Source organism: Mustela erminea, chromosome 8 (assembly GCF_009829155.1).
Source record: "Mustela erminea isolate mMusErm1 chromosome 8, mMusErm1.Pri, whole genome shotgun sequence".
NCBI classification, from domain to species: domain Eukaryota; kingdom Metazoa; phylum Chordata; class Mammalia; order Carnivora; family Mustelidae; genus Mustela; species Mustela erminea.
In genome coordinates this window covers 55,419,587-55,441,940 of record NC_045621.1, presented here as the reverse complement: position 1 = coordinate 55,441,940, position 22,354 = coordinate 55,419,587, and the positions used below count along the sequence as shown (strand labels likewise).

General features: G+C 40.7%; 1 protein-coding gene across 8 annotated transcripts in view; it reads right to left on the bottom strand.

The window, feature by feature from the left end:
• The window catches only part of PKP4 (plakophilin 4), a 244,260-nt gene that overhangs the window by 24,228 nt on the left and 197,678 nt on the right, over window positions 1-22,354 (bottom strand). For all 8 annotated transcript variants that reach the window (XM_032355642.1, XM_032355648.1, XM_032355646.1 and 5 more), the window contains exons 10-12: window positions 16,536-16,668; window positions 15,252-15,465; window positions 718-901 (exon numbers count right to left, since the gene is read on the bottom strand). In XM_032355642.1, the coding sequence (XP_032211533.1) occupies window positions 718-901; window positions 15,252-15,465; window positions 16,536-16,668 (531 nt within the window). The remainder of the gene's footprint in view (window positions 1-717; window positions 902-15,251; window positions 15,466-16,535; window positions 16,669-22,354) is intronic.

Below are 22,354 nucleotides of genomic sequence, written 5' to 3'. Positions count from 1 at the left end.
GTGAGATGGTATTTTAATGCCTATTCTAAAGATGAGGAGACCGAGGCTCAGAGTGGGGCGGGAAGCCAGGCTGCCTCTCAGAGTCACCACGCCACTCTGTCCCAAGGCTTCTGCTTCAAGTTCCCAGAGCACTGTATGCTTGGGACACTGGGTAGAAGCTGAGCTGATGAGTATTAACGGTAAACAATAAGCACGCCTGTCCACACTTAAAGGAGCCCTTATGAGTTTCACGTGCTAAAGATAATGACTTAAAATAGTATTTGGGCTCATTTTCAGTTATTTATAAATTCAAACCCAGTAACTGTTTAAACCACACACCTTTTTTTTGCAGCTTTTAAAAAGCAGGGAAGTCTTAACCATCACATTTTGAATTTAAACAAAAACCAGGCTGCAAACACATTAGCAGTCAGGATGTGATAACCAGGAAAATGCTGTTAAGTAGAAAACACTGGAATTTTGGCAGTAATTTCAGCCTGAAAGGGCCCTTTTTACTAATCCACAGAAGAGTCATTTATCAGATAATGTCTTTCAGGCCACTAGTCTGTGCTCATGGTGTTTTCCTCACAGGGTAAGAGTCCAGTGGCCTAAATTTTGAAGCAAACTTAGAAAGGTAGGTAAGTGTTTATAAGATGAAATAAATCCTTCTAAAATCAACTCAACCATGACACATGTTATTTAATCAAAGAATTCATTGGAAAGAAGAAATAAAGAACTTACCTCAGGCAACCTGTAGTATTACGTAGAACGAGTGACGTCTGAAATTTAATTTTATGATCATCATCAAAAGAAGAGTTATTCCATCCAGAATGTGGAACGATCACAGTGTTTGTTAAGGTTGAGAGCGCATCTCGAATGATTGTCATCTTTACAGCATCACATGAAGATAAATTCCAAAGAACTCCTAAAAAATGAGATTAAAAAAAAATCAAACCATCAGTTAGAGATCCTGTAGGTTCAGGAATAAAACAAACATATTAGCCCTAAGTGATGTGAACTCAGTCTGTTCCATATCTAATCTATGGCCTGAATTTGCAACCAGGCAGGGGACGGACCTCTAATAAATGTTGAGTGAACATATGTGAGCTTCTGGCAGCGTATTACAAAGCGCTAAGAGTCCTTAAGTTTTAGAGCCTATGTGTCTACCAGACAAGATGACTGTAGCTTCAGCAAAGCAAATTAGAGCCACTCTTGGAGGGGGAGGGGCATAATCCAATCAAGGGTCATGAATTTAATGCACCTGTGATTGTTGTAAAGCTGTCGTGCATCATCCCTTACATACAATGTTCTGTGTGACAAACCATTTTTAGAATTTTGTACTTGGAAACAATTTCTCTTTCTCAAAAGGCTGACACATTTCTCTGTATCATGCTTCCTTTTTCTACTTTTGCTCCTGGGAAGCTCAAACTTAAGTATGCTTGCAGTAACATACGTAACATACACTGCAGTTCCATTTGCTTCGTCTCCCTCATTAGGATAAGGTTTAAACACTTTTATTTCCACATTAAGAGTTTTATTACCATGTGCAAGTTATTGCTATTCTCTTTTGGATACAGGTGAGACTAACAAAACATTAAATCCCTCATATTGTAATTCGTATCAGGATTGCCCAACAGACCTTAAACGGAGCTTATTAGAGGGGTATTTAAATTGTATGCATATTAGAGCATCTTCATTTCTGTGTCAAAGATGAGGTGGGTTAAATTATTGTTACAGCACACATATTTTCTAGGAATTATCCTTTTAGAAATTAGAGCTAACTCAAGAGTAGACCTACTCTACGTCATTTTCACATTACTGCATTTCCCCAAGGAAAAGGAGGGGCGAGGAGAGGGGGCGCATTTGGTGCTGAGGTTCCTTCTGAGCCCCGCACTCCTGGTGGATCCCTGACAAGACACTTAAAAGCCCACACGGTGCTTTTAGAATTATCAATACACAGAAACGCTTGAGGCCCTGTGGAGGGGAAGGAGCCGGCAAATCTGCTCATTTCCGTGAAAGCGTGTGAGGCTTGTGAACATGACCGATCAAGAGTGTGGGGAAAACTGCTGCTCCAGTGCCTGCCCGGTAACAGCAGACTGTCTGCTCAGCCTTTCTGAGGCCGGGAGAAACTGCAGGGCCCTCTACAAAGGAGGGAGGTGTGAGAGCTGACAGAAGCTCTTCCTTTGGAGGAAGGAGAAGTACAAGCATAGAGCCAGAACTGCAGATAGTAAACTGATACTCTGAGTGGAGAGAGGACTGCCCCTTCCGTGCACATCACCCTGTCCTATCCATGCTACAGAGGGAGAGGTCGCTGATGGAGGCTGATACTTGGGCTCTGGTCTGCGAAGGGGTTCTGCTCCGCGCTATGCCTGGTTGCTCTCCTCTTACCCTTGGCTTTGACTTCTGGACCTGGCTATATGGTCTTACCCTTGTTTCTCAAGGTCTTTCGCCCTTTTCTTGCTCCTACCCTTTGGGGTGGGTTAGCTCACCATCACCAGAGGACCTTAGCCTCGGCAGTGGTTCATCTAGCTAGGCTCCAAACGGGAGGGAGGTAGACAATTTGTGATCAGTAAAAGTAAAGACCTTGATTTGTCTCTGAAAGCTTGTTCTGTTGACCATTATAGACCTTTGTTTATATAATCATCACGTGGCAAACAAGAAATGGGTTCTAGTCAGGAGTGCAGCATACACTGGGGGTGCTTCTGAGATGAACTTCAGTTCCTCAGGTGGAGCTATTTCTCCCTGCATTCTGACAGAATTGGCCAGAAGTTTCTATATAAAATGGTTTTAATCTAGGGAGGTTGTGTTACCTATTTTCTGGAGGTTTCACTGGACTCTCTCAGGGGCAGCCGTGTGAGGTGTGGGGAGAGGAGGATTGGCAGCAGGCTGCCAGGTCCCCACCCCAACTCACCCAGAGTGGCTCCATACTCATCTGTTCTCAGGACTGGGCCACACTGTGTGTTTCTGTTGGAAACAGAGTTTCATGTGTAAAAGACACTTGAAAAGCATTGTTTCAGGGGAAAGGTATCAAAGGACTGATGACCAAGGGAGAGACCTGGTTGCTAAGGATGAAAAACAAGTCCCTGGAGGTTTAATTTTGATGCAAAGACGGGGGAAGGGAGAGAAGATGGAAGAAAGAGTGGGTTGAGACACAGAAGGGGGGTGATAAAGGCTGCCATGAATGGGGCTTTAGCACTTCTTGCTAAGAGGACAGCTATAGTCGACCTAGGGAACTGCCGGGGCCTGCTGGGGCTGAGCCAGCCACAGGCAGCCCGTAGCCCAGACACTGTTGGTGAGGAGGTCATCTCCTAAACTCCTCTGACAATTTTATAACATATTTTCAGATTCCTCACTTCACAGAATTCAACACATGGGGGAGGGCACCATTTTCTAATAGGCTACGTTGTACTTCACAGAAGAAATGTATAAAACTTAACCGTAAGGCAAGGCCTATGGAAAGGAAAGCCTATTACATTATAGGCTATAAGTATAAAATTAGATATACGGCTACAGAAAATGAAACAGGGTGAGTCACAGACTTCAGGTGAAAACAGGACTAAGAAAAGGGGTGGTACTTTAGCACGATGGGTCTAGGAGTTGATGCCTAGTTTTCTGATCATTGATAGAAAGTCTTGTTTTTCATGGTTCCTGCCTCCCCTCCTGACTCCTGCTAACACCTACTTTTGGGAAAAGGCTATTTCCCAGATTTGTGGATTTCCCTGCCTTTCTGTGCAGGTACCAGAATTCTGTCCTCCTCTTTCTTTTATCACGTATTTAGAATGACCAGTGGAATTATGTCATTCTATGGTTTGCTATTAGCCTTTATCTACATGGGATTGAACAGGATAAATGCTCATAAATCAATATAAACTACAGTAACATGATCATTTACTGTGATTTTACTCTGTGCCAGGCATTGTGTGCTTTACATATAGAATCAAGCTGCACAAAATGAATTAATTTGCCATTTAATTATTTTGTGGGATTGAAATATTCTGCATGTTGACTTTTTAAAGAATGGTTATTTTTTTTTCTAAATTTAATTTTAATTACATTAGGCAAGTATAGTGAGGAACAATTCTACCATGATCCATTCCTTTACATGTGTTGTTACACATATGCAGCACACAATAGGTGCTCACAAATATTTGTTGGTGGGTCCAACTTAATAGCATGTATTTATTTTTGATTTCCCTTTTATTTCCTTTCCGTCAGACTTAGCTCATAATTATTACCTGACTTCCTTAAGCTGAGTATTCAGCAGTGTCTTAAGTTTATAACTACAGGGAGAAGTCAGAACAAAATCCTGGATCTTTAAAGGAATTTGCCAGCATAGTTTTGCTCGCCTTTCATATGAAGACTAAAAGAGATGGTCATTGAAATCACCATCTTAGCACTGAGGATAGAAGAATTCCGTTTCTGTTACATCTCTAGAACATCTCCAGAAGTTAAGAGTTACACAGTAGCAGGCCAGAATCCTAACCCCTCAAAAGTGCAATAAAGAAAAAGATTGGTGTTGCCCAATTATAAAATGTTAAATTGTCTGAAAATATGTAACCCTTCGGTACACAAGGTAACTGTGTTATCTTTTGGTCAGGTGAGACGACTTACTGATTGTAAAGCCAGTCTACTATATAAAAGTCTACTACAGGCTTTCTGTAACCTCAAAAAATGTTCAAAATTATTCTTGACCACAAAAAAGGGAACGATTCTATTTTTGCTAAGTCCGCAGCATTCAGAGGACCCATACCAAGGCAGCGTGATGATTTGCACTGAGTTACATTATCCCTCTAATCCTGCACTTCACCATGTAACACAAAGCTACAGCACTGGGTGTGGATTTAAACCAGCCACTTCAAATATCAGAGACATTGATTTTTCTCTTCCCCACCTTCTATTTCAAAAACAAGATTATGGAAAGCCTAAATAACCAGTTCTGATCAACCAATATTGGATGAAGAAGGTTCAATTAAACTTAAAAGCTTTAGCTATGGAATGATTAATTTGGCTGATCTATTCGAAGTAAAAAAGCACCATTCTTATGACCAGCTAATAATACCTGTGTATACTCTACCTCACTACAGTAGTAATAAAACAATGTTCTCCCCACTTAGTCTGTCTAGGCCTTCATTTAATGGGTCAGGAAGAATGTTGCTAGAGCAGTAAGTAATGAACTGTAAATGCACCAACTCCCAGATGTGGCGAGACTGTTGAGAAAACAGAGAGCCAAAGGATTAGCGTCCTTAGTAACATGATAAACCTCCAGCGGCTACATCCTTATGCAAAGTTTGCTTCAAAAATATTTAGCAGCATACTTCATTATCCCCCGGTTTCTAAAGAGAAAGTTACAAATAATCTATAATTTGGTTTAGGAAGCTTGAGGTTTTTATTTAATTTAAGGCAATTAGCTATTTGTTGTGAGGACTAAAAATATACACATACAAACTAAATCAGAAAATATTAGAGCATTTCATGCATATTATTCTAGAAAAAGCTGTTTCTTCTCCACCGCAGGAAAAAGTACATGCAATTATGAGTAACCAATAATTGCAATGAAACACTCCCATGAAAGATGAAAGTTCATTTCCCCCACAAAGAATGAATAAAGTAGTTAAAATACTACTTCACATAAATCCTACACTGCAGAATTTTGAAAGAGCTTGTATTTAAAAATAGCTTTATAGCTATTCTAACAACTAATTGATAATTTTATAGTCAAATTAGAAACTGATCTTACTGATTAATTAAAGTAATAGCCCTATTTGAAAAATGTGTTTCTTAATGGACATTAAAAACCAACCGAACAATATTTGGAAAATATTATTTCTCTGGTAGCAGAAATATGTAACAGCTTACACAACTGCTTTCTGTTATGAAAGAAATCTAAAAGCATGAATTTTTACATAACATTCAATTCGTGTCCAGTTTCCTAATTATAAAAAGCTTCCCCCCCCAAAAAAAAAGAAAAAAAAAAAAAAGAAAAAAGAAAAAAGAAAAAAAAAGGGCCAAAAGAACTAGTGTACTTCTGGATATGTTCCTGCATTTTCTTCCATGAGTAAGCCTTATTCTGTCAGTCCTGCTCTTTCACAAGATGTCCATGAGGTAAAGAGAACTACCCAAGCCTTAGTGGGGAGGAGAGTATTAGATCAGAGAACAGAGGATGCGGTCCCACTATTCTGACAGAGTGAGCGTCATGACAGGTCACTCTCATGTCTCTGCTTCAGCTCTGATATACGTCTCAGCCCCTGCCACCGCCCCCCCAACCCCCGCCCCGCCATCTCTGTGTGCGCCTTGGAACACAATGGTGTTGGGATACCCACCCTGCAAATACTCTTGGTTAAGTCGGGATACAAATATTAGGCTAACAGTGAAAATATAAAACCTCAAGGCTTCAGATTGCATATGAAGGTCCAAGTGTGTGTGCATCTTGCAAACTCAGTCTGTGGATAACAAGGCAGGAATATGGGCTTCTGAAGCTAGGGCCGCTGCCTGTTCTGAGCATGTGCTTCCATTATTATGCCCCTAGACAATCTTTTGCTGAAACACTCATGATCTAGCAAATACACCTCTCCCATTTCTGCTCACTGAAGCTGCTCCTGAAGCTCTCTCCTAACCCCTTATGGTTTTGTTTTGTTGTTGTTGTTGTTGTTGTTTTTTAAATCAACCTCTGAGGCTCTCTGTTGGGAAGACAGTAATGTCAAGATTCTATGGCTACTACATCTGGTCCCAGTATGGCCTCTTATATCCCTGCCCATGAAGGCTGTGCAGCTCAGGCCTTTCACATGCATGTTACTAATACCCAAGCATGGTATAGATCTGTGCCGCCCTACTGAGGAACTATGGGTCAGATGTGGCTAGCCCAAATTGAGACAGGCTAGAAACATCTACATAGTGGAGCATGAAGACTTCGTATGAAAGAGATGCATGTAAAACCTCATATTAATAATTTTATATGGCTTATAAATTATTTTAGAAGAATTGGGTCAAATAAACTACATTTTTAAAGTAAATAATACCTGTTCCTCTTTCCTTTTTCATGTGGCTACTAGGAAGTTCAGAATTACATGTGCCCTACATTATACGTCTATTGGGAAGTGCTGGGAGAGATACTTGTTCACTTCATGCCAACATCTAAGGGAGACCTGTAAGTGAGCCCCCTGCTCTCAGAGGCCTTGCCACAAGCAGTTACAACCCAGAGTAGCCATCACAAAGCATGCAAGAGCCGGAGGAGCAACAAGCACAGCTTGCATGTCATCTGTGCTAGGCACTCCACACCCATCGTCATGCCAAGCAACAGATACTGGGCTTATCACTGGGAGATCTGGTGCTGGCAGGGGTGATTTGCCTGGGGCCCCAGAGCTGGGAGGAAACAAGTCAATCTCATCCCAAACCTCAGTCACTCCAAGCATGCTGCATCTCCCTGGATGTTCTTCTGAATGTAGGAACCTGTCTGGTAGGAGTGGGCACCACCACACCTGAGCTGCAGTGTGAAGGGCCAAGGCCAGGGAGAAGCACTGGGGTTGGGGGAAACCCTTCCAGGTGGGCTGCAGCCTTGGGGGAGGGGCAGGAGTTGGGGAGCTGTGAGGCTTGGGCTGGCCTAGAAGGGAAGGACAGGGGCTGCAGACATGAACAGCGAAGTGGAGAGGTGTAGAAGGGAGGGACAGGTTTGATCCCAGGGGTGATGGGGGTGCTCATGGACCAGGAGGGGGAGAGCCTATGTTCCAGGAAGGAGTTTAGGGGGAATGTGATGAGGATGAGATAGATGGGAAGGCAAAGAGGAAGGGTGAATGCTTGTGCTGACAGTCTGGAGCCTGATGCAAGGTGAGGGTAGCCTGCAAGCTGAGCCCCAGCTTGGCATCTGTGTGAGAATCTGGAACTGTAATGGGAAGGAGGAAATCGAGGGGTAGCAGGAAGAGATCACTACAGTGAAAAATGCCTACCATTTGTGGCTTCAGGCAAATCACTCAAGCTTTCCACCAGGACTGGAATGCTGTGAACAAATTATGAAACAAATGGAACTGAAATAATGGGAAAGCAATTATTATGAGAGTGAACAGAAGTACTGTCTTTAATCATAGAAAAGTCTTTCTTTCTCTGGCCAAATGCTGAGGACACAACACTCCTGGTGGTGTCTAATCGCTCCCAGGCTTCCCCCGATGCTCCCATCTCAGCAGAGGTTGGCTGAAGTGTGTGCAGTGATTCCTGGTAGAACATGCCGTCATGGATTCTCATGGCTTCCTTCTTCCTGCCCTGCTGCCAGGCTAGGCCTGCTTGCTGTCCTCCCTGCAGGCTGGCACAACTGCCACGAGGGCTGGGTCCCACAGAGAGGCCTGGCCTTGGTCGCCTGCATGTTCCCTGCGGTTCCCCGCACACAGCTACGGCATACTCCCTGTCAGGCATGGACAAGTTCCCTTGGGCCCAGCTATGAGCATAGTGGTCACCACATCTGGTTTCAGCAGCAGGAGTGAGAAGGCGCTTAGGTGATATGGAAGGAGTCTTCCCTGGAGGGGGCAGTGGGGAGCCATGGCCTGGGCTAGCTGCAGAGGCTGCACACAGTGGGGCTCTAGCCTACATATTCAATTTGAAGGAGATTTATCCTGCTGTTTTAAGTTTTCCCCTGCTGAAGGGCATGAGTGATAGATCTTTAGAATCTTTAAAGAACAGAAGGGTTAGACTGCGTTTCTGTGATTTTTCAGGTACAAAGGTGTATCACAGCATCTTTTAAAAGATCTGTCAATTTCTAGAGATCCGTTTACAGACTCACATTTACATTTTAACATACTCTTTTTATTTCAGGTTATTTTGCAACTTCATGGGTGGGTTGAGAGGATTAACTACATAATGTAAGTATGGAGTCGTCCAGACCCTAGAAAGGCATTTCTGCTGAAAATAAACCAGCAATTCAGAATTGCTGACTGTAAGGGATGTAAATGCCCGTAAGGGATGTAAAAGATGGCTCTTTCATTCGGGGGAGTTTGTAAAAGCTAATGGGGTCACACACGGGGAAATACTCCCAAGAGAATCACAGTGATGCCAAGGTGGCAGGGAGGGCAGCGACCTGGCCACCCTGATTGTTCTTCAGGTTACTTCAGCCTCTGGCACAGAATTAGGTCATTTACTGTCCTAGAGATGTGCCTGAGAAAAAGTCACTGAAGTTACGTGTTCCATAGCTAACTTTGAAGGGTTCCAGGAATGTGCTTCTTCATGGGCACAGAATTGCTGACCTAGCTGTCTGGTGCCAGCAGAAGCCTAGAGGCAAATGTACCTCCAATACTAAGCCATGAGAAGTTCTACAGACTCAGAAACTGCGAAGTACTCGAGAGACCTGGGCTGGTGTCTCTTGGGTGTCTTCTTTTTAGATTTTTGTCATATGCCTTCATCCTTCTCAGATATACTGACGGTCTGATCTCCCGAGGGAGCGTGTCACTATGGGGCCTTTCTTGTACTTAGAAATTCTGTTTTGAGCAACAGCTGACCACCTGGGGTCTGTAAGTATTTTTTTTTTTTAAGATTTTATTTATTTATTTGACAGAGAGAGATGACAAGTAGACAGAGAGGCAGGCAGAGAGAGAGAGGGAAGCAGGCTCCCTGCTGAGCAGAGAGCCCGATGCGGGACTCGATCCCAGGACCCTGAGATCATGACCTGAGCCGAAGGCAGCGGCTTAACCCACTGAGCCACCCAGGCGCCCCCCACCTGGGGTCTATAGGGACCCCGAGACCCCCCACTTGACTGCCTCATTTTCCTTGGAATTTAGAAGCCTACACATTAAATAGAAGGTCATATTCTACTTACAAGTTTGAATCTTTTCATACTTAAATCTGTCATACTACAAATCTTGAAATATTCACAAGACTAAATCACATTTCATGTTTTCTAAGCAACCTGACACTTTCTGATTATACCTACTGGTTTGATGTGACCGTGCTAGTGGCCAAATTCAAACACATTTCTCTACATTCTTGGGCAAAATTCAGAAAGTAAAAGGTGTTTTTTCTTTCCTTTTTGGTGGTAATTTGAAAGAATTAAGGGAGCTGACACTTGAAAATGGGCTAGCACACCCCCAGATTCTGCCCCTGCTCAGCACTTTTCAGTGGCCCAGGGAAGGGACAGGGAGGAGGCAGAGGAAGAGGCAGGGAAGGACGTGCTCCGGCCTACATGTTAAGAACCCAGCCACGACTCAATCATGCTGGACCCCAGTTTCCCATCTGCAATATAGGGGGGAAGAATAGAAGATTTTTTTAAGACCCTTTCCAGTTCAAAGTTTTGTGACTCTGCCTTATAAGTTGTCCCATTTATAAGACACCATTTTGTCTTGTTACCAATTAAACTTCTTTGTCATTTTATTTCTTATTACCAATTTTTATGGTCTGAAATGTTCAGTAAATAAGAAAGCACAGAATTCTGTTTTTCCTGTTTTATAAAGTGGGGCAAGTAGTTAAGGATCCCACTAACGTTGGCTGGGAATTGGGAAGAGGTATTGCTAGATTTCTGGAAATTCCCCATGTAACACCTGATGGCTCTAGTGGTCCACGAAAAGCAAGAGAGAAATAGGCTAACTCCTCTCTGGACCAAAGAAGAAATGACTTTTTTGAAGGCATAATAATTAGACCAAGGGGACATGTTTAGTAAATTATTTCATCCCGTAATGGCACTTAACAGTCCAAATGGCTGAATGCATGTCCACTAAGCTCCTGCTCTTTATAGAACATCCTACTGTTTGCTCAACTTTAGACTGGCCCATCTACCCTTCCTTAGTGCAGGGCTATCATTTTCCTCTTAATTTATTACCTAATTAGAAACATGGTGCTAATGATCGGTGAGGGAGTAAACCTAATTTCATGTTCTGCATAGTGTCTGAAATCCACAGCTAGCATCCAAAAATTTTTAAATAAACAGTGTGGAAATATTTTACTTAGCCATATGGATGAATAATCACTTGCTAAATTGGAAAGAATGTGAATATAGCAGTCATTTAAACAAACTCAATTATTATTCAAGAACAAAGGCTACTTTTTGATATTTAACACTAGTGTTAATAGGGATAATAGAAGTGTAGTAGTTTTAGGACATCTAGTATGTTAAAACGTAGGCCTCTGGATTCTGTGCACTATCAGTTTCGATAGCTTCTTAAAAAATGATGCTTTCAGGATGCTCAATAACTCGAAACTCATATTTCCTGGCTTAGAAACACTATTTAATTATCTTGGGCAAATGAGTTCCACATATCTTTCCTAGTGACAAGATGTTCCCACTTTCCACCCATAGTGTGTGGCCTAGAAGACATTCATTTTATAACCCGACTGGGAACAACCATACTTCATGTAGCTTTCAAGTTTAAGCACAATAAAGGCAAAAAGTGTCTTTGTGATTATATATGTATTAAAAAAACCCCAAACCAAAAGACCCACTCCAAGCACCCATATAAATTAGCAATTACTAAAAAAAAGCTCATCAGGTTTCAACCTGGAAAATGTTCAACACAATTAAGAAAACACAAGAATCCTGTTACATTATTAGAGGACCATTTTAATTAACAATGACAGCCCTACTGTCTTGAGAAAATACACCTCGGCAAAAGCATTTTTCCTTGCCAATAAAGATGTGGTCCAAAATGCAGGTGCTGGGCATTTATTATATTCCAAGCAAAAGAGAGGCATCTTTTTAAAACAACAGCTAAAATTTCTTCACTTATGTACATTAAAATGCCAAACTGAAACAAAGGGGACCAGAAAAAATATGTCTTTGGATTAATAACTAGGTGGAATTACTTACTACTAAGAATAAAATAATTTCAAAGGGGATAGTAATTTTTTTCAGAAAACACAGTATTTTGAACATATAGCAGTTCATTGTGCTTTAACAATGCACGATCCTAAACTGACTATAATCCCCACTAAGGAACTTCTACACCACACCTGCAAAGGGCAAGCATTGTGCAAGGCTGGCCAGGGCCAGAGTGATTTGTGGAAACACTGCAGAACATTGAAGTTTGGAAGAATAACGTTCTGTTTTCAAAGAGGATTTCACAGGAGATGGGCAGCTCATATGGCCTGCCGAGTGATGTGGTCACATAGCACCCAACTGCCCATGTTTGGAGCAGACATGTTTTAATGAGAATGGTCTGGAGTGGGACACACTCTCCAGGTTAGGAGAGATCTGGGATGCTGGATTTAGGGCCTACTGGTCTTCTCTGCTAGGGCTGTTCCTAGCTCAAATGAGCTCCTGAGGGCCTATCTTTCTTGCCTTCTCAAGCCACACTTAATGTCTTCTTGTTGCTCTTTGGATAACATGCCACTCAGTCTTAACCCCACAGAGCCATGGGTTCTCTGTCCCTGTGGGCCCAAGCACATCATGGGTGGCTACTTTACTTGGAAGCTGTACAAGGGATACATGCATTGGATAGCTGAAGGGACAGAATTTATTTTGAGGTCCCCTCCAACCCTGTGATTCTATGGTTCAAAGATGGCTTAGGAGTATTTCAGTTGAAGAAAGAGTTAGTGAAAGAGTGCAAGGGTGTCTTGATATTGTCATGCTTTCAAACACTTCAGGGACTACTTATTTTTTAAAAAATTGCTGAACAGCATTTAAAGGTGGTACCACTAAATTCTGGAACTGGAAAATGTGAACATATAATTTTTCTTGTCTTCATAAATCTTGGTCTATAAATACATGCATGCACGCAACAGACACACACATAAGCAGCTAGATTTATATTATGACTTTGTAGTTTGATATTAGCTGGATAATGTTTATATACAAATCAAACTCAGGCTGATATTTAGCATTTTGGAGCTGGAGATTCACTTCTGAAGTCCTCTGGTCCAACTCCTTTATATAAGTCAACTGAGTCAAGTGTTCACAAACTGACCACTCCCATTCCAAAGCAAAGACAACTTTTGAAGAGAATCTTTTGTAAGCAATCAGCTCTTCTATCAGTATAAATTATGAGGAGTAAAAGTACAGAGTTTAAAGGCAATTCCTAATTTTCCCTCTCCTAAAAGTATGGACAAAAAATATTTCTTAAAGCCTAAAGCCAACTGGCAGTTGTTTAAAAAAAAAAAAAAAATCAGAGGTTGTTGCTAGTTTTACATTGAAAGCAATATAATCTACTGGCAAAATAGACCTTTTCGAATTAATAAACACTCATATCCTCCTTTCAAGGCTAGGGCCCATGTATGAAAACATCTTGTGTTCTCAGCAGCTAATACTACACCCACACAGAAATAGTGGAACATGGAGGGAAGCCTAAAGTAGCACTTAGAGCTGGAGTACGCGCCAGGTGAATTAGTACCTAAAAGCTCTTAGTAGTAAAGTCTGGCTCTCTACTTCAAATAAATCGGATTTACTCTCAAATGAAAAAGAAATCACCAAACTTTCATGTACTTGCTTCTTGTTTATCACTAAATCCTACAAATTCCTTGAGCTTGGCTCAGGACAGGTACTGTAACCATTTCACCCAAGGATAAAGCCTGAGAAACAAAAATCCAGCAAAGACTTATTCCTCCTGTGACAAATTATGACAGAAGAGAAAAAACCCTGTATATTTATCATGACTAGCTAATCAAAAGAGAACCAAATCTGAGTAGAAGCTGTGCTTTGAACATCAGGATATCCGTGGATCACCACTGATCTCGCAGGGAGCCCACACAGGTCAGTCTGCCGACTCACTGGCTGCCCAGGTATTACAGGGAGAAAGTATCTAGACAATTCCCAGGAAGGTAGCAGTGATGGAGAAGAAAGCACTTATATGCTTCAAACATGCCGTCTCCTCTAAACCTCCCTAACAGAGAACTTAATGCTAATTTTGGGGCAGAATCACAGTGATTGTATTGACTTCTAGAATGGTTATATCTATATTCTTCCTTTTCCCTTAATTCTATTTAGTTTGTCTTAATTTTCATTTTATACACATATACATTTAAGTAGAAATAATTTATTTCTTGGTGTGAGAGGGTTTGATGCATCCAAAACATTTGAAAAAGGAAACATACCAATAAATCAATATGTAATTTAGATGTGTTGAAACAATAATATTCAAACTACATTAAGGCAGGCAGTTCATTCCAGAGTTTAGGATTATACATAAAGTGTATTCTACTTTTATTATGTAAATTCCATACCAATATTATTTGGAGTACAGGGTACTATATTTTCAACATTATAATACCTTGTAAGAAAGGTGATTCTCTTTAAATATTAGATTCATGATGGTTTGCTACCTTCCAAGTGTTACTGAGTTACATCTGACAGAACCTACAGCTCTAACTTCATAGTGGAAGCAAGTGGAGAATGGGATTCATTTTTTAAAAAAACGTTCTTAGAAAATTTTAAATTAAGTATCTCGAGCATGAACAATAGCATAGCAAATATAAAACACCCAGGTAACTACTATCTAGTTTTGTTAAATAATATTTTGTCTTATTTGTTTCAGGTTTTTCCTTTTAAAGAAACAGAGCTGGATGATACCCCTCAACCCCATTTTTCTCTACCTGCAACCCCTAGAGGCAGCTACTATCCTTAACCTAGCTTCTGTCCTTCCAATGAAAAATTTTAACTGTAAGGCACGTGTATATACCAAAAATTAACGTATAGACTCAACCTGCATATTAGAGACTTTACACCAATAGTATTATGCTGTGTATATCATTCTGCCAGTGTTTCTGGGTGTTTATCTGTATTGCCACAGATAGCTCGAATGCATGTTTTAACCCTTATCTGTAGTTTTGCTGTGAATGTGCTGCCCTTTATTGAGCAATTTTCCTATCAGTGAATACTCAGCATTTCCCCCTAACTCTCTATTATAAATAATGCTGCCATTAATTTGCCTTGCTGTACAACTGTTCTTTCGTCTGGACCTCAAGAACCTTTGAGTCCAGCTGACAGTGCTGCAACACTCCAGTCTCTTAAGACAAAGCTTCACTCACTTCCTCCTGTTCTCTCACTCCCCACACTGGACCACCATGCCCTCACGGTGAAATGTCTCTCTCACTGTTCCCTCTTCAACTGGCCACCCCTTCTTTCTATCACCAATGCAGTTCAAGGATTACCTCCAGGCTACAGGACTCCCAGACGTCAGGTGCATCTACTTCAAATCAATCCCGCACCATGGGTCTGCTGGAAGAATGCACTTAAAGGCCCCAACCGGCCATGCCATGCCCTATAATCACCTCCAATCATCTCCTACTGAGAATCCCCAACTCCCTCCCAGTGCTACCATAGTTGTCTAGACAGTTTGCAACATTTCCTCCAGGACAAGATCACATTGTTCACCCACCTGTAACAAGCTCCCTTACTTCTGCATCAATAGATTTTCTCAACAGTCGCAACAAGGCAGGTATCCCACCAACATTCTTCATTGCTATTTTATTTTCATCTGTAGACTTGCCAAAAACAAGGTTTCGGAGGGCACCACAAGCATTCTTCTGAACTTCCAAAACTCTGTGGTCCAAAAGGTCAACCAGATGCTTGATTCCCCCTAACTTACACACCTAGAATGAAAAATATTAGGTACCAGGCCTAAGTGACATATGATTAATCAGTGATCAAACAAAGTCTGTTATGGAAGGATTACGGGAAATGGACAACTCCAGATCATTTCAAAAGGCTGCTTTTCATTCTAAGTAACACATCTTTTATAAACATTAAGGACACTCTCCAAGATGGAGCTGTTTTTCTGGGTTTGGCTTAAAAAAAGGAAGGGAGAACTAGGTGTAGCTAGCACAATCCTACTCCAACCTCCTAAACACACAGAGGGATTATGCATATACTTCTGAGGGCAATGAGCAATACACAAACATAACAAAGCTGTTGAGTAGGAACTGAGGTAACATATAGGAAAGGATTTTTGACTGAAGTCTCTTGGTTTACACAACTGTTTCTCTCTAATCTTTCATTTTGTCAATTAGTACATTACATAAATATTTCTGGGCTCTATTTCCTTTATCCACCTTTAGCTCAGTAATTGGCATGTTGTTTTACACAGTAGGTTGATGAAAAACACTTAGGTTCCATATGCCAGTGCAGGGGGAAAATGCTAAGATGTTAAAAGAAAGAATCTGTATGTCATAGGACACTAGTTGATAACCAATGACTCACTGTATTTCTATAAATGCCAAAAAACTTTAAAATCTCAAATAAAATATGCACATAGGGTCAGTATTAGTAATGGTTATAAATTCTCTGTAATGACTTAATTGTATGTTGGAACAGATCTTGACCAGAACCTCGTCAAGTACATAAGATCACTAGTTTCATACATAATTTTCATTTAATAGAAACTACTCTAAAAATGCAGGTTAAGTTGATTTTTGCTTTATGTTTTATAAATAAGCTAATGGTGGACACACGATTTGAAAATGCTAACAGCACTCCAAGAGTATAGTATACTCATCCTGGTTTCTCCTGAGAAATATTGCAGTGCATGGCTAAGAAGTAACAGGGTAGCTGATACCAAAATATCCCTTTGAAAGGGCCTCGGAACTGCATCTGGTAATTTCTAAAGCACACAAGCATGGACTGCTCCACGGAAGGGGGGCCTGCCTGGCGCTGGGGGCTGTACCTCCATTTTCACTTTGTTGTCGCCGAAGCACAGGTGCTGCAGGTAGGCGGCCGCGTTCGCCTGCACTGACGGGAACTGATGCTGCAGCATGTGGATGACTTCGGGCAACTCGGGGTCACGCCACGCAAACTCCCTGTGCGAGAAAAACACAGCTTCAAAAAAGGAAGGACCATGCCTTAACGAGGCACTCGAGGAAGCACTTGTCAGGAGAAAAAAGCTTGGCTGAGGCCAGAACTGGAAGTTACAGGACTCCTAAAATAGGAGAAGTATAAGTAACCCTCCTCCCCGATCAACATGTGCAGAGGCCCAGATGCTTTTGATCTTAAAGAAATCACGATAAACGGATGCGCAGAAAGAGATTCAAGAGAACAAAGGAAGTTCTTAATATGAAAAACTTCTCCATTCTCCTTTTCCTCTGCGATTCTAATTTTATGCCTTTCTTCCTGTGTCAGAAATTTGCTGGTGCAAGGCTCAGGCGAACAGGAGCATTTTAGTCAGGTGAGAAGTCATGCCTGAGCAGAGAGAGAGGCTGGCGGGAACAGGGCAGATCTGGTGTCAGCCTGGAATCTGCAAATAACATGCACCCGAGGGTTTTTATTTATTTATTATTATGTTTTTAAAGACTTTTGATTTTGTTTATTTGACGGAGAGAGAGAGAGATCACAAGTAGTCAGAGAGGCAGGCAGTGGGGAGAGGGGAAGCAGGCTCCCTGCTGAGCAGAGAGCCCGATGCAGGACTCGATCCCAGGACCCTAAGATCAGTACCTGAGCCGAAGGCAGAGGCTTAACCCACTGAGCCACCCACGCGCCCCGCACCCGAGGGTTCTTTAGAAACTTAGAATTTATGGTTGTTCTTGATTATAAGATAGAAACATAGAAAATTATTTAAAAAATTTAATCAATAATTCTATACCCAGAAAAAAAATACTGTTAACATTTCCTCCTGGTCTTTTTTTTTTTTTTTCCTTTCTATCATGTGTGCAAATGTGCATGTGGGTCTACAGAACTTTTTTCAATAGTTAATTTCTGAATAACTGAATTATTTTTATTGAAATATTTAATTGAAATAATTTTTGAATTGAAAATTTCAATAATTTAAAATTAATTTTCAATAATTTTTCAATAATTAAATAGCACTTAGTTCATGAGTACTTATTCTGGGCACTTTATGTGTATTAATTCATTGATTCTTATTGTAACCACTTAGATATGGAGGCTGGGACAGAGAGGCTAAGTAACTTGTCTTAAGTAACTCAGCTTGTCAATAGTAGAGCAGTCTGCTTTCAGAGTTTGTGTTAGCAACCCCTATGCTACCCCAACTTCTTGTATAATGAGTATACAATCATACTAAGCTCATATACTCTTACACTCTGCCTTTTCAGGTAACATCACATTGTTAGAATTTTCCTATGTCAACGGACTGGCTCACTGTTTGGGATCCTTGTTAAATATGAATAGATGCTTATATCATATGAAGACCAACTTCTTAGAAATGGTTCACAAAACAACAAATTTGCAGACTTTGACTACAGAATGAACTATTACCAAAAAATGGATACTGAATAAACGTTAAACCTTTAAATTAGCAACCTAGTGATACTTCTATTGTGCAGTTTATAAAGGCCTAGAGTCTTCTTAGTCTGGGAAGGCTCCATGCATTCACTTGCTTGTCCACTAAAGGGGTAATCTACCCCTGCACAAACAGACATACCCATTCAAATGAACAGTGCATCCTTTCTATGTTGCAGGTGCCATAGCAGGCGCTAGAAAGATACAAGCATTTGTTTCATATACAGAGTCTTATGTGCCCAACTAAAAAGTTTAGTCTTGATTATTTATTGATGGTTATTATTTATTAATGGCATAAACTTTATATGCATTGCCTCATTTACCTTGACTTGCCCCATGAGGTAGGCACTATAAATAACATTTAATAGAGACAAGGAACTGGGATTAGTAATTAAGTGACCGGAGTGTGTGAAACCCAGGTAGTCCATATGTTTCCCCTTCACATAAGGAACAGAAGGCAGAGGTTTTGAGGCAGAAGAGTGAGACAAGGCAACATTTATAAGGTCACATTTAGAAGGAAGATAACTCTGGTGGCCAAGTAAAGAATGTAATAGAATCAGAAAATACTGGTGACAAGAAGACTATGCACTATTTGCTCAAAACAAAATAGAGCCATCCTTGACTTCTCTCTTTCCTAAATCCTTCTTATCCAACCTATCAGCAAGCTTTGTTGACTATCTCTGTAATATTTCATATAAACCCAACCCACCCATTCTCTCCATCTTGTCTGGCCCATCTAACCATCTTCTATATGCTCTCTCTGCTTCAAACAACCCCCCCCCCCCCAGCCATCTACTCTTTGCACAGCAGCCAGATAATTTTCATAAAAGTGAAGCCAAGGGTGAGATGGAGATTTCTGGTTTGGGGGACAGACTGGGTGAGAATATCATTAATAAACAAGAAGAATAGCACAAATGCCAAGAGAGGCAGGCTAACACAGCAGAAAAAAACAAAGAATTTGGAGTTAGACTGCCCATGTTCAAGTTCCAGGTCTTTTATTTACTTTGTAATTTTGAAAACTACTCAATTATTTGGAGTGTTACTTTCCTTACCTGTGTAACAGGAACAATAAAACTATCATCTCTACCTCCCTCTTAGGTTGGCTGTGATGATTAAATTGTGATGATGTATATTAAAATATTTTATATACTTTGAAATAATATTGATGGGTGTTTTATTAATATTCGTCAGCCCTAAAAAAGGAACTATTCTAAATAGGGTCATTTGCTATTATAAATAAATTCCCTTTTATGCACTGTTAACTATTTCTGGTCAAAATCTGTCTAAAGCCTATTATGTAAAACTATGCTGTAACTATTAACAGAGTGCAAGGAGTGTGACTTCATCTTTCCTTGATGACTCACAGTCATTAAATGAATACACATTTTTTTCCTCTTTAAATGGCATAGACGTGGTCAAGATTTCCTGGTATCCTTGGGTAGTATGAGGGCCAGACAATACAAAAGGTGGGCTCCAGCTGGAGATGGGCAATTAGGCTTGGCTGACATCAATTCCAACCCTGGTTTTCAGCAGAAATTTACCCTGAAAAGACTGCTGTCAATTCATGGGCTGGCTGGATGGCAGGCTTTGCATCATTAAAACCTAAGCCCAGCACGTGCGATAATGAGCACTGGGTATTATATGCAACTAATGAATTGTTGAACACTACAGCAAAAACTAATGATGTACTACTATATGCTGGCTAACTTAACATAAAAAAAAATTAAAAAACAAAAAGACAACAAAAATACCCCACCTAAGCCAAGACTTCTGTTTTCAGCCATGATAGAGTAACTGGTACTGCACTTTGCCCTTCCACTAAATGTAGGAAGGAACCGTTTTTTAGGTCCTGGAGAATGGGTGACACAAGAATTTTAATCCTTGAGAGAAGGGAATCGTCACAGTAGCCCCATATTCCCTGGCTTTCTGCCTGAGGGCATTTTTTTGAATCATAACATAGGAAGTTGAGTCCATGAAATAAAGCAATGGACTTAATGAACTGATGGGGAGAGACTAGAATCTGGGGATACCAAAGTGGTTCTGATTTGTGGGGCAGGATACCGGGGAGGAGGGAACAATGCAGAGGAGATTCACTGGGCCTACAGGAGGGTTACTCACAAGTTTTTAGTTGAGTGCTGGGCTGTACATGTCCATGATACACGTACAGGTTGGTGCAGTAGCTGTTGGAGGACAGAGATGAACTTATGCCATGTGATGTTGGACCTCCAGCCCAGTCAGAGAGCAAACCTCAGGGACCACTCCAGGATTTAGTCTCCACAAAGAACTATGCCACAGAGTAGAAAAATACACTAGGAGTAAAACAAACCTGAAACAGACCCATCCTAGAAGAACAAAACCAGTCTTGACAGGATCAAAAGCATCTGTCAGTAATATACTTATCTGCTGCAACCAAACTCACAGCCCTAATAGGAGACAACAGAATCCAGAGTCCCCACAATGTTATCATGCACCAATAATTAGTATATGATTTAAAATTGCTCCACATAAAAGGAAAATAGGAGGGGCACCTGGGTGGCTCAGTGGGTTAAAGCCTCTGCCTTCGGCTCGGGTCGTGATCCCAGGGTCCTGGGATCCAGCCCAGCATCAGGCTCTTTGCCTGGCAGGGAGCCTGCTTCCTCCTCTCTCTGCCTGTCTCACTGCCTACTTGTGGTCTCTCTCTGTCAAATAAATAAATAAAATCTTAAAAAAAAAAAAAAAAAAAAAAGGAAAGTAGGAAAATATAACCCACAAAGATGTAAAAACAAAAGAAAACAAAACAGGGGAGCCTGGGTGGCTCAGTGGGTTAAAGCCTCTGCTTTCAGCTCAGGTCATGATCCCGGGGTCCTGGGATCGAGCCCCACAGTGGAGAGCCTGCTTCCTCCTCTCTCTCTCTGCCTGCCTCTCTGCCTACTTGTGATCTCTGTCTGTCAATAAATAAATAAAATCTTAAAAAAAAAAAAAAAAGACTGTTCAAAAGAAAACAAAACAAAAACAAAACACCCAAATAATAGAAACAGACCCAGAGAAAACCCAGATGTTGGAATTATCAGAGGAGGACTCTAATGGTCATTATAGATGTGCTCAAAAGAAAAAACAAACAAACAAACCCAACAAAACAATACAACCCCCACCCCAAAAAAACAAAGGAAAACATCCATGTAGGGAATGAACAGATGAACGTCTTCTGACACATGGAAACTATAAAAAAACCCACCAAATTCAAATACCTGAAATAAAAAATTCACAACATGGGCTTAGCACAGATTGTGGAGACTATAGAAGACAGTAAATTATGAAGACAGATCAATAAAAAATACCAATATGAAGAATATAGAGAAAAAAGATTTTAAAATATAAACAGAGCCTTAGTAATCTATAGGATAATGTCAACTTATTCCAGGGGAGAATGATTTCAGGGCAAAAAAAGCAATAATGGTTAAAGATGTCCCAGTTTTGGTAAAAATCATCAACCAACATTCAAAAAAATCTCAGTGAAACCCAAGCAGGGTAAATGTACAAAAACCCCACAAACCCACATACCTAGGCCTGTCAGAGTAAAATTGCTGAAAGTCAAAGATAAAGAGAAAGACAGCTAATGAGAAGGTATATTACATAATAAGAATGATGATTTCTCATCAGAAACAATGGAGGTCGGAAGATAACGAATGACATTTTTTAAAGAACTGAAAGGGAAAACCCATACCTGTCAATCCTGAAATTTATACCTAGTAAAAATATCCTTTAAAAATGAATTAAATAAAAAACATTTTCAGATAGGGGCGCCTGGGTGGCTCTGTGGCTTAAAGCCTCTGCCTTTGGCTCAGGTCATGATCCCAGGGTCCTGGGATCGAGCCCTGCATCGGGCTCTCTCCTCTGCAGGGAGCCTGCTTCCTCCCCTCTCTCTCTCTGCCTGCCTCTCTGCCTACCTGTGATCTCTGTCTGTCAAATAAATAAATAAATAACATCTTAAAAAAAAAAAAATTTTCAGATAAATTAAAGCTAAGAGAATTTGTTGTTGGCAGTCACAAAACACAAGGAAGGCTAAAGGAAGGGTTAGGTTGAAGGGAAATGGGTTGAGATGGAAACCTGAATTTACAGTAAGAACATATAAGAAGATAACTATATGTGGTAAACATGAAGTGAATATCAAGATCACTGTTTCTTCTCTTAATTTCTTTAAAAGAGAATTGAATATTTACAGTAAAAATAATAAGGCTACGAGTTTTATTATGGACGTAGATGTAAAATATT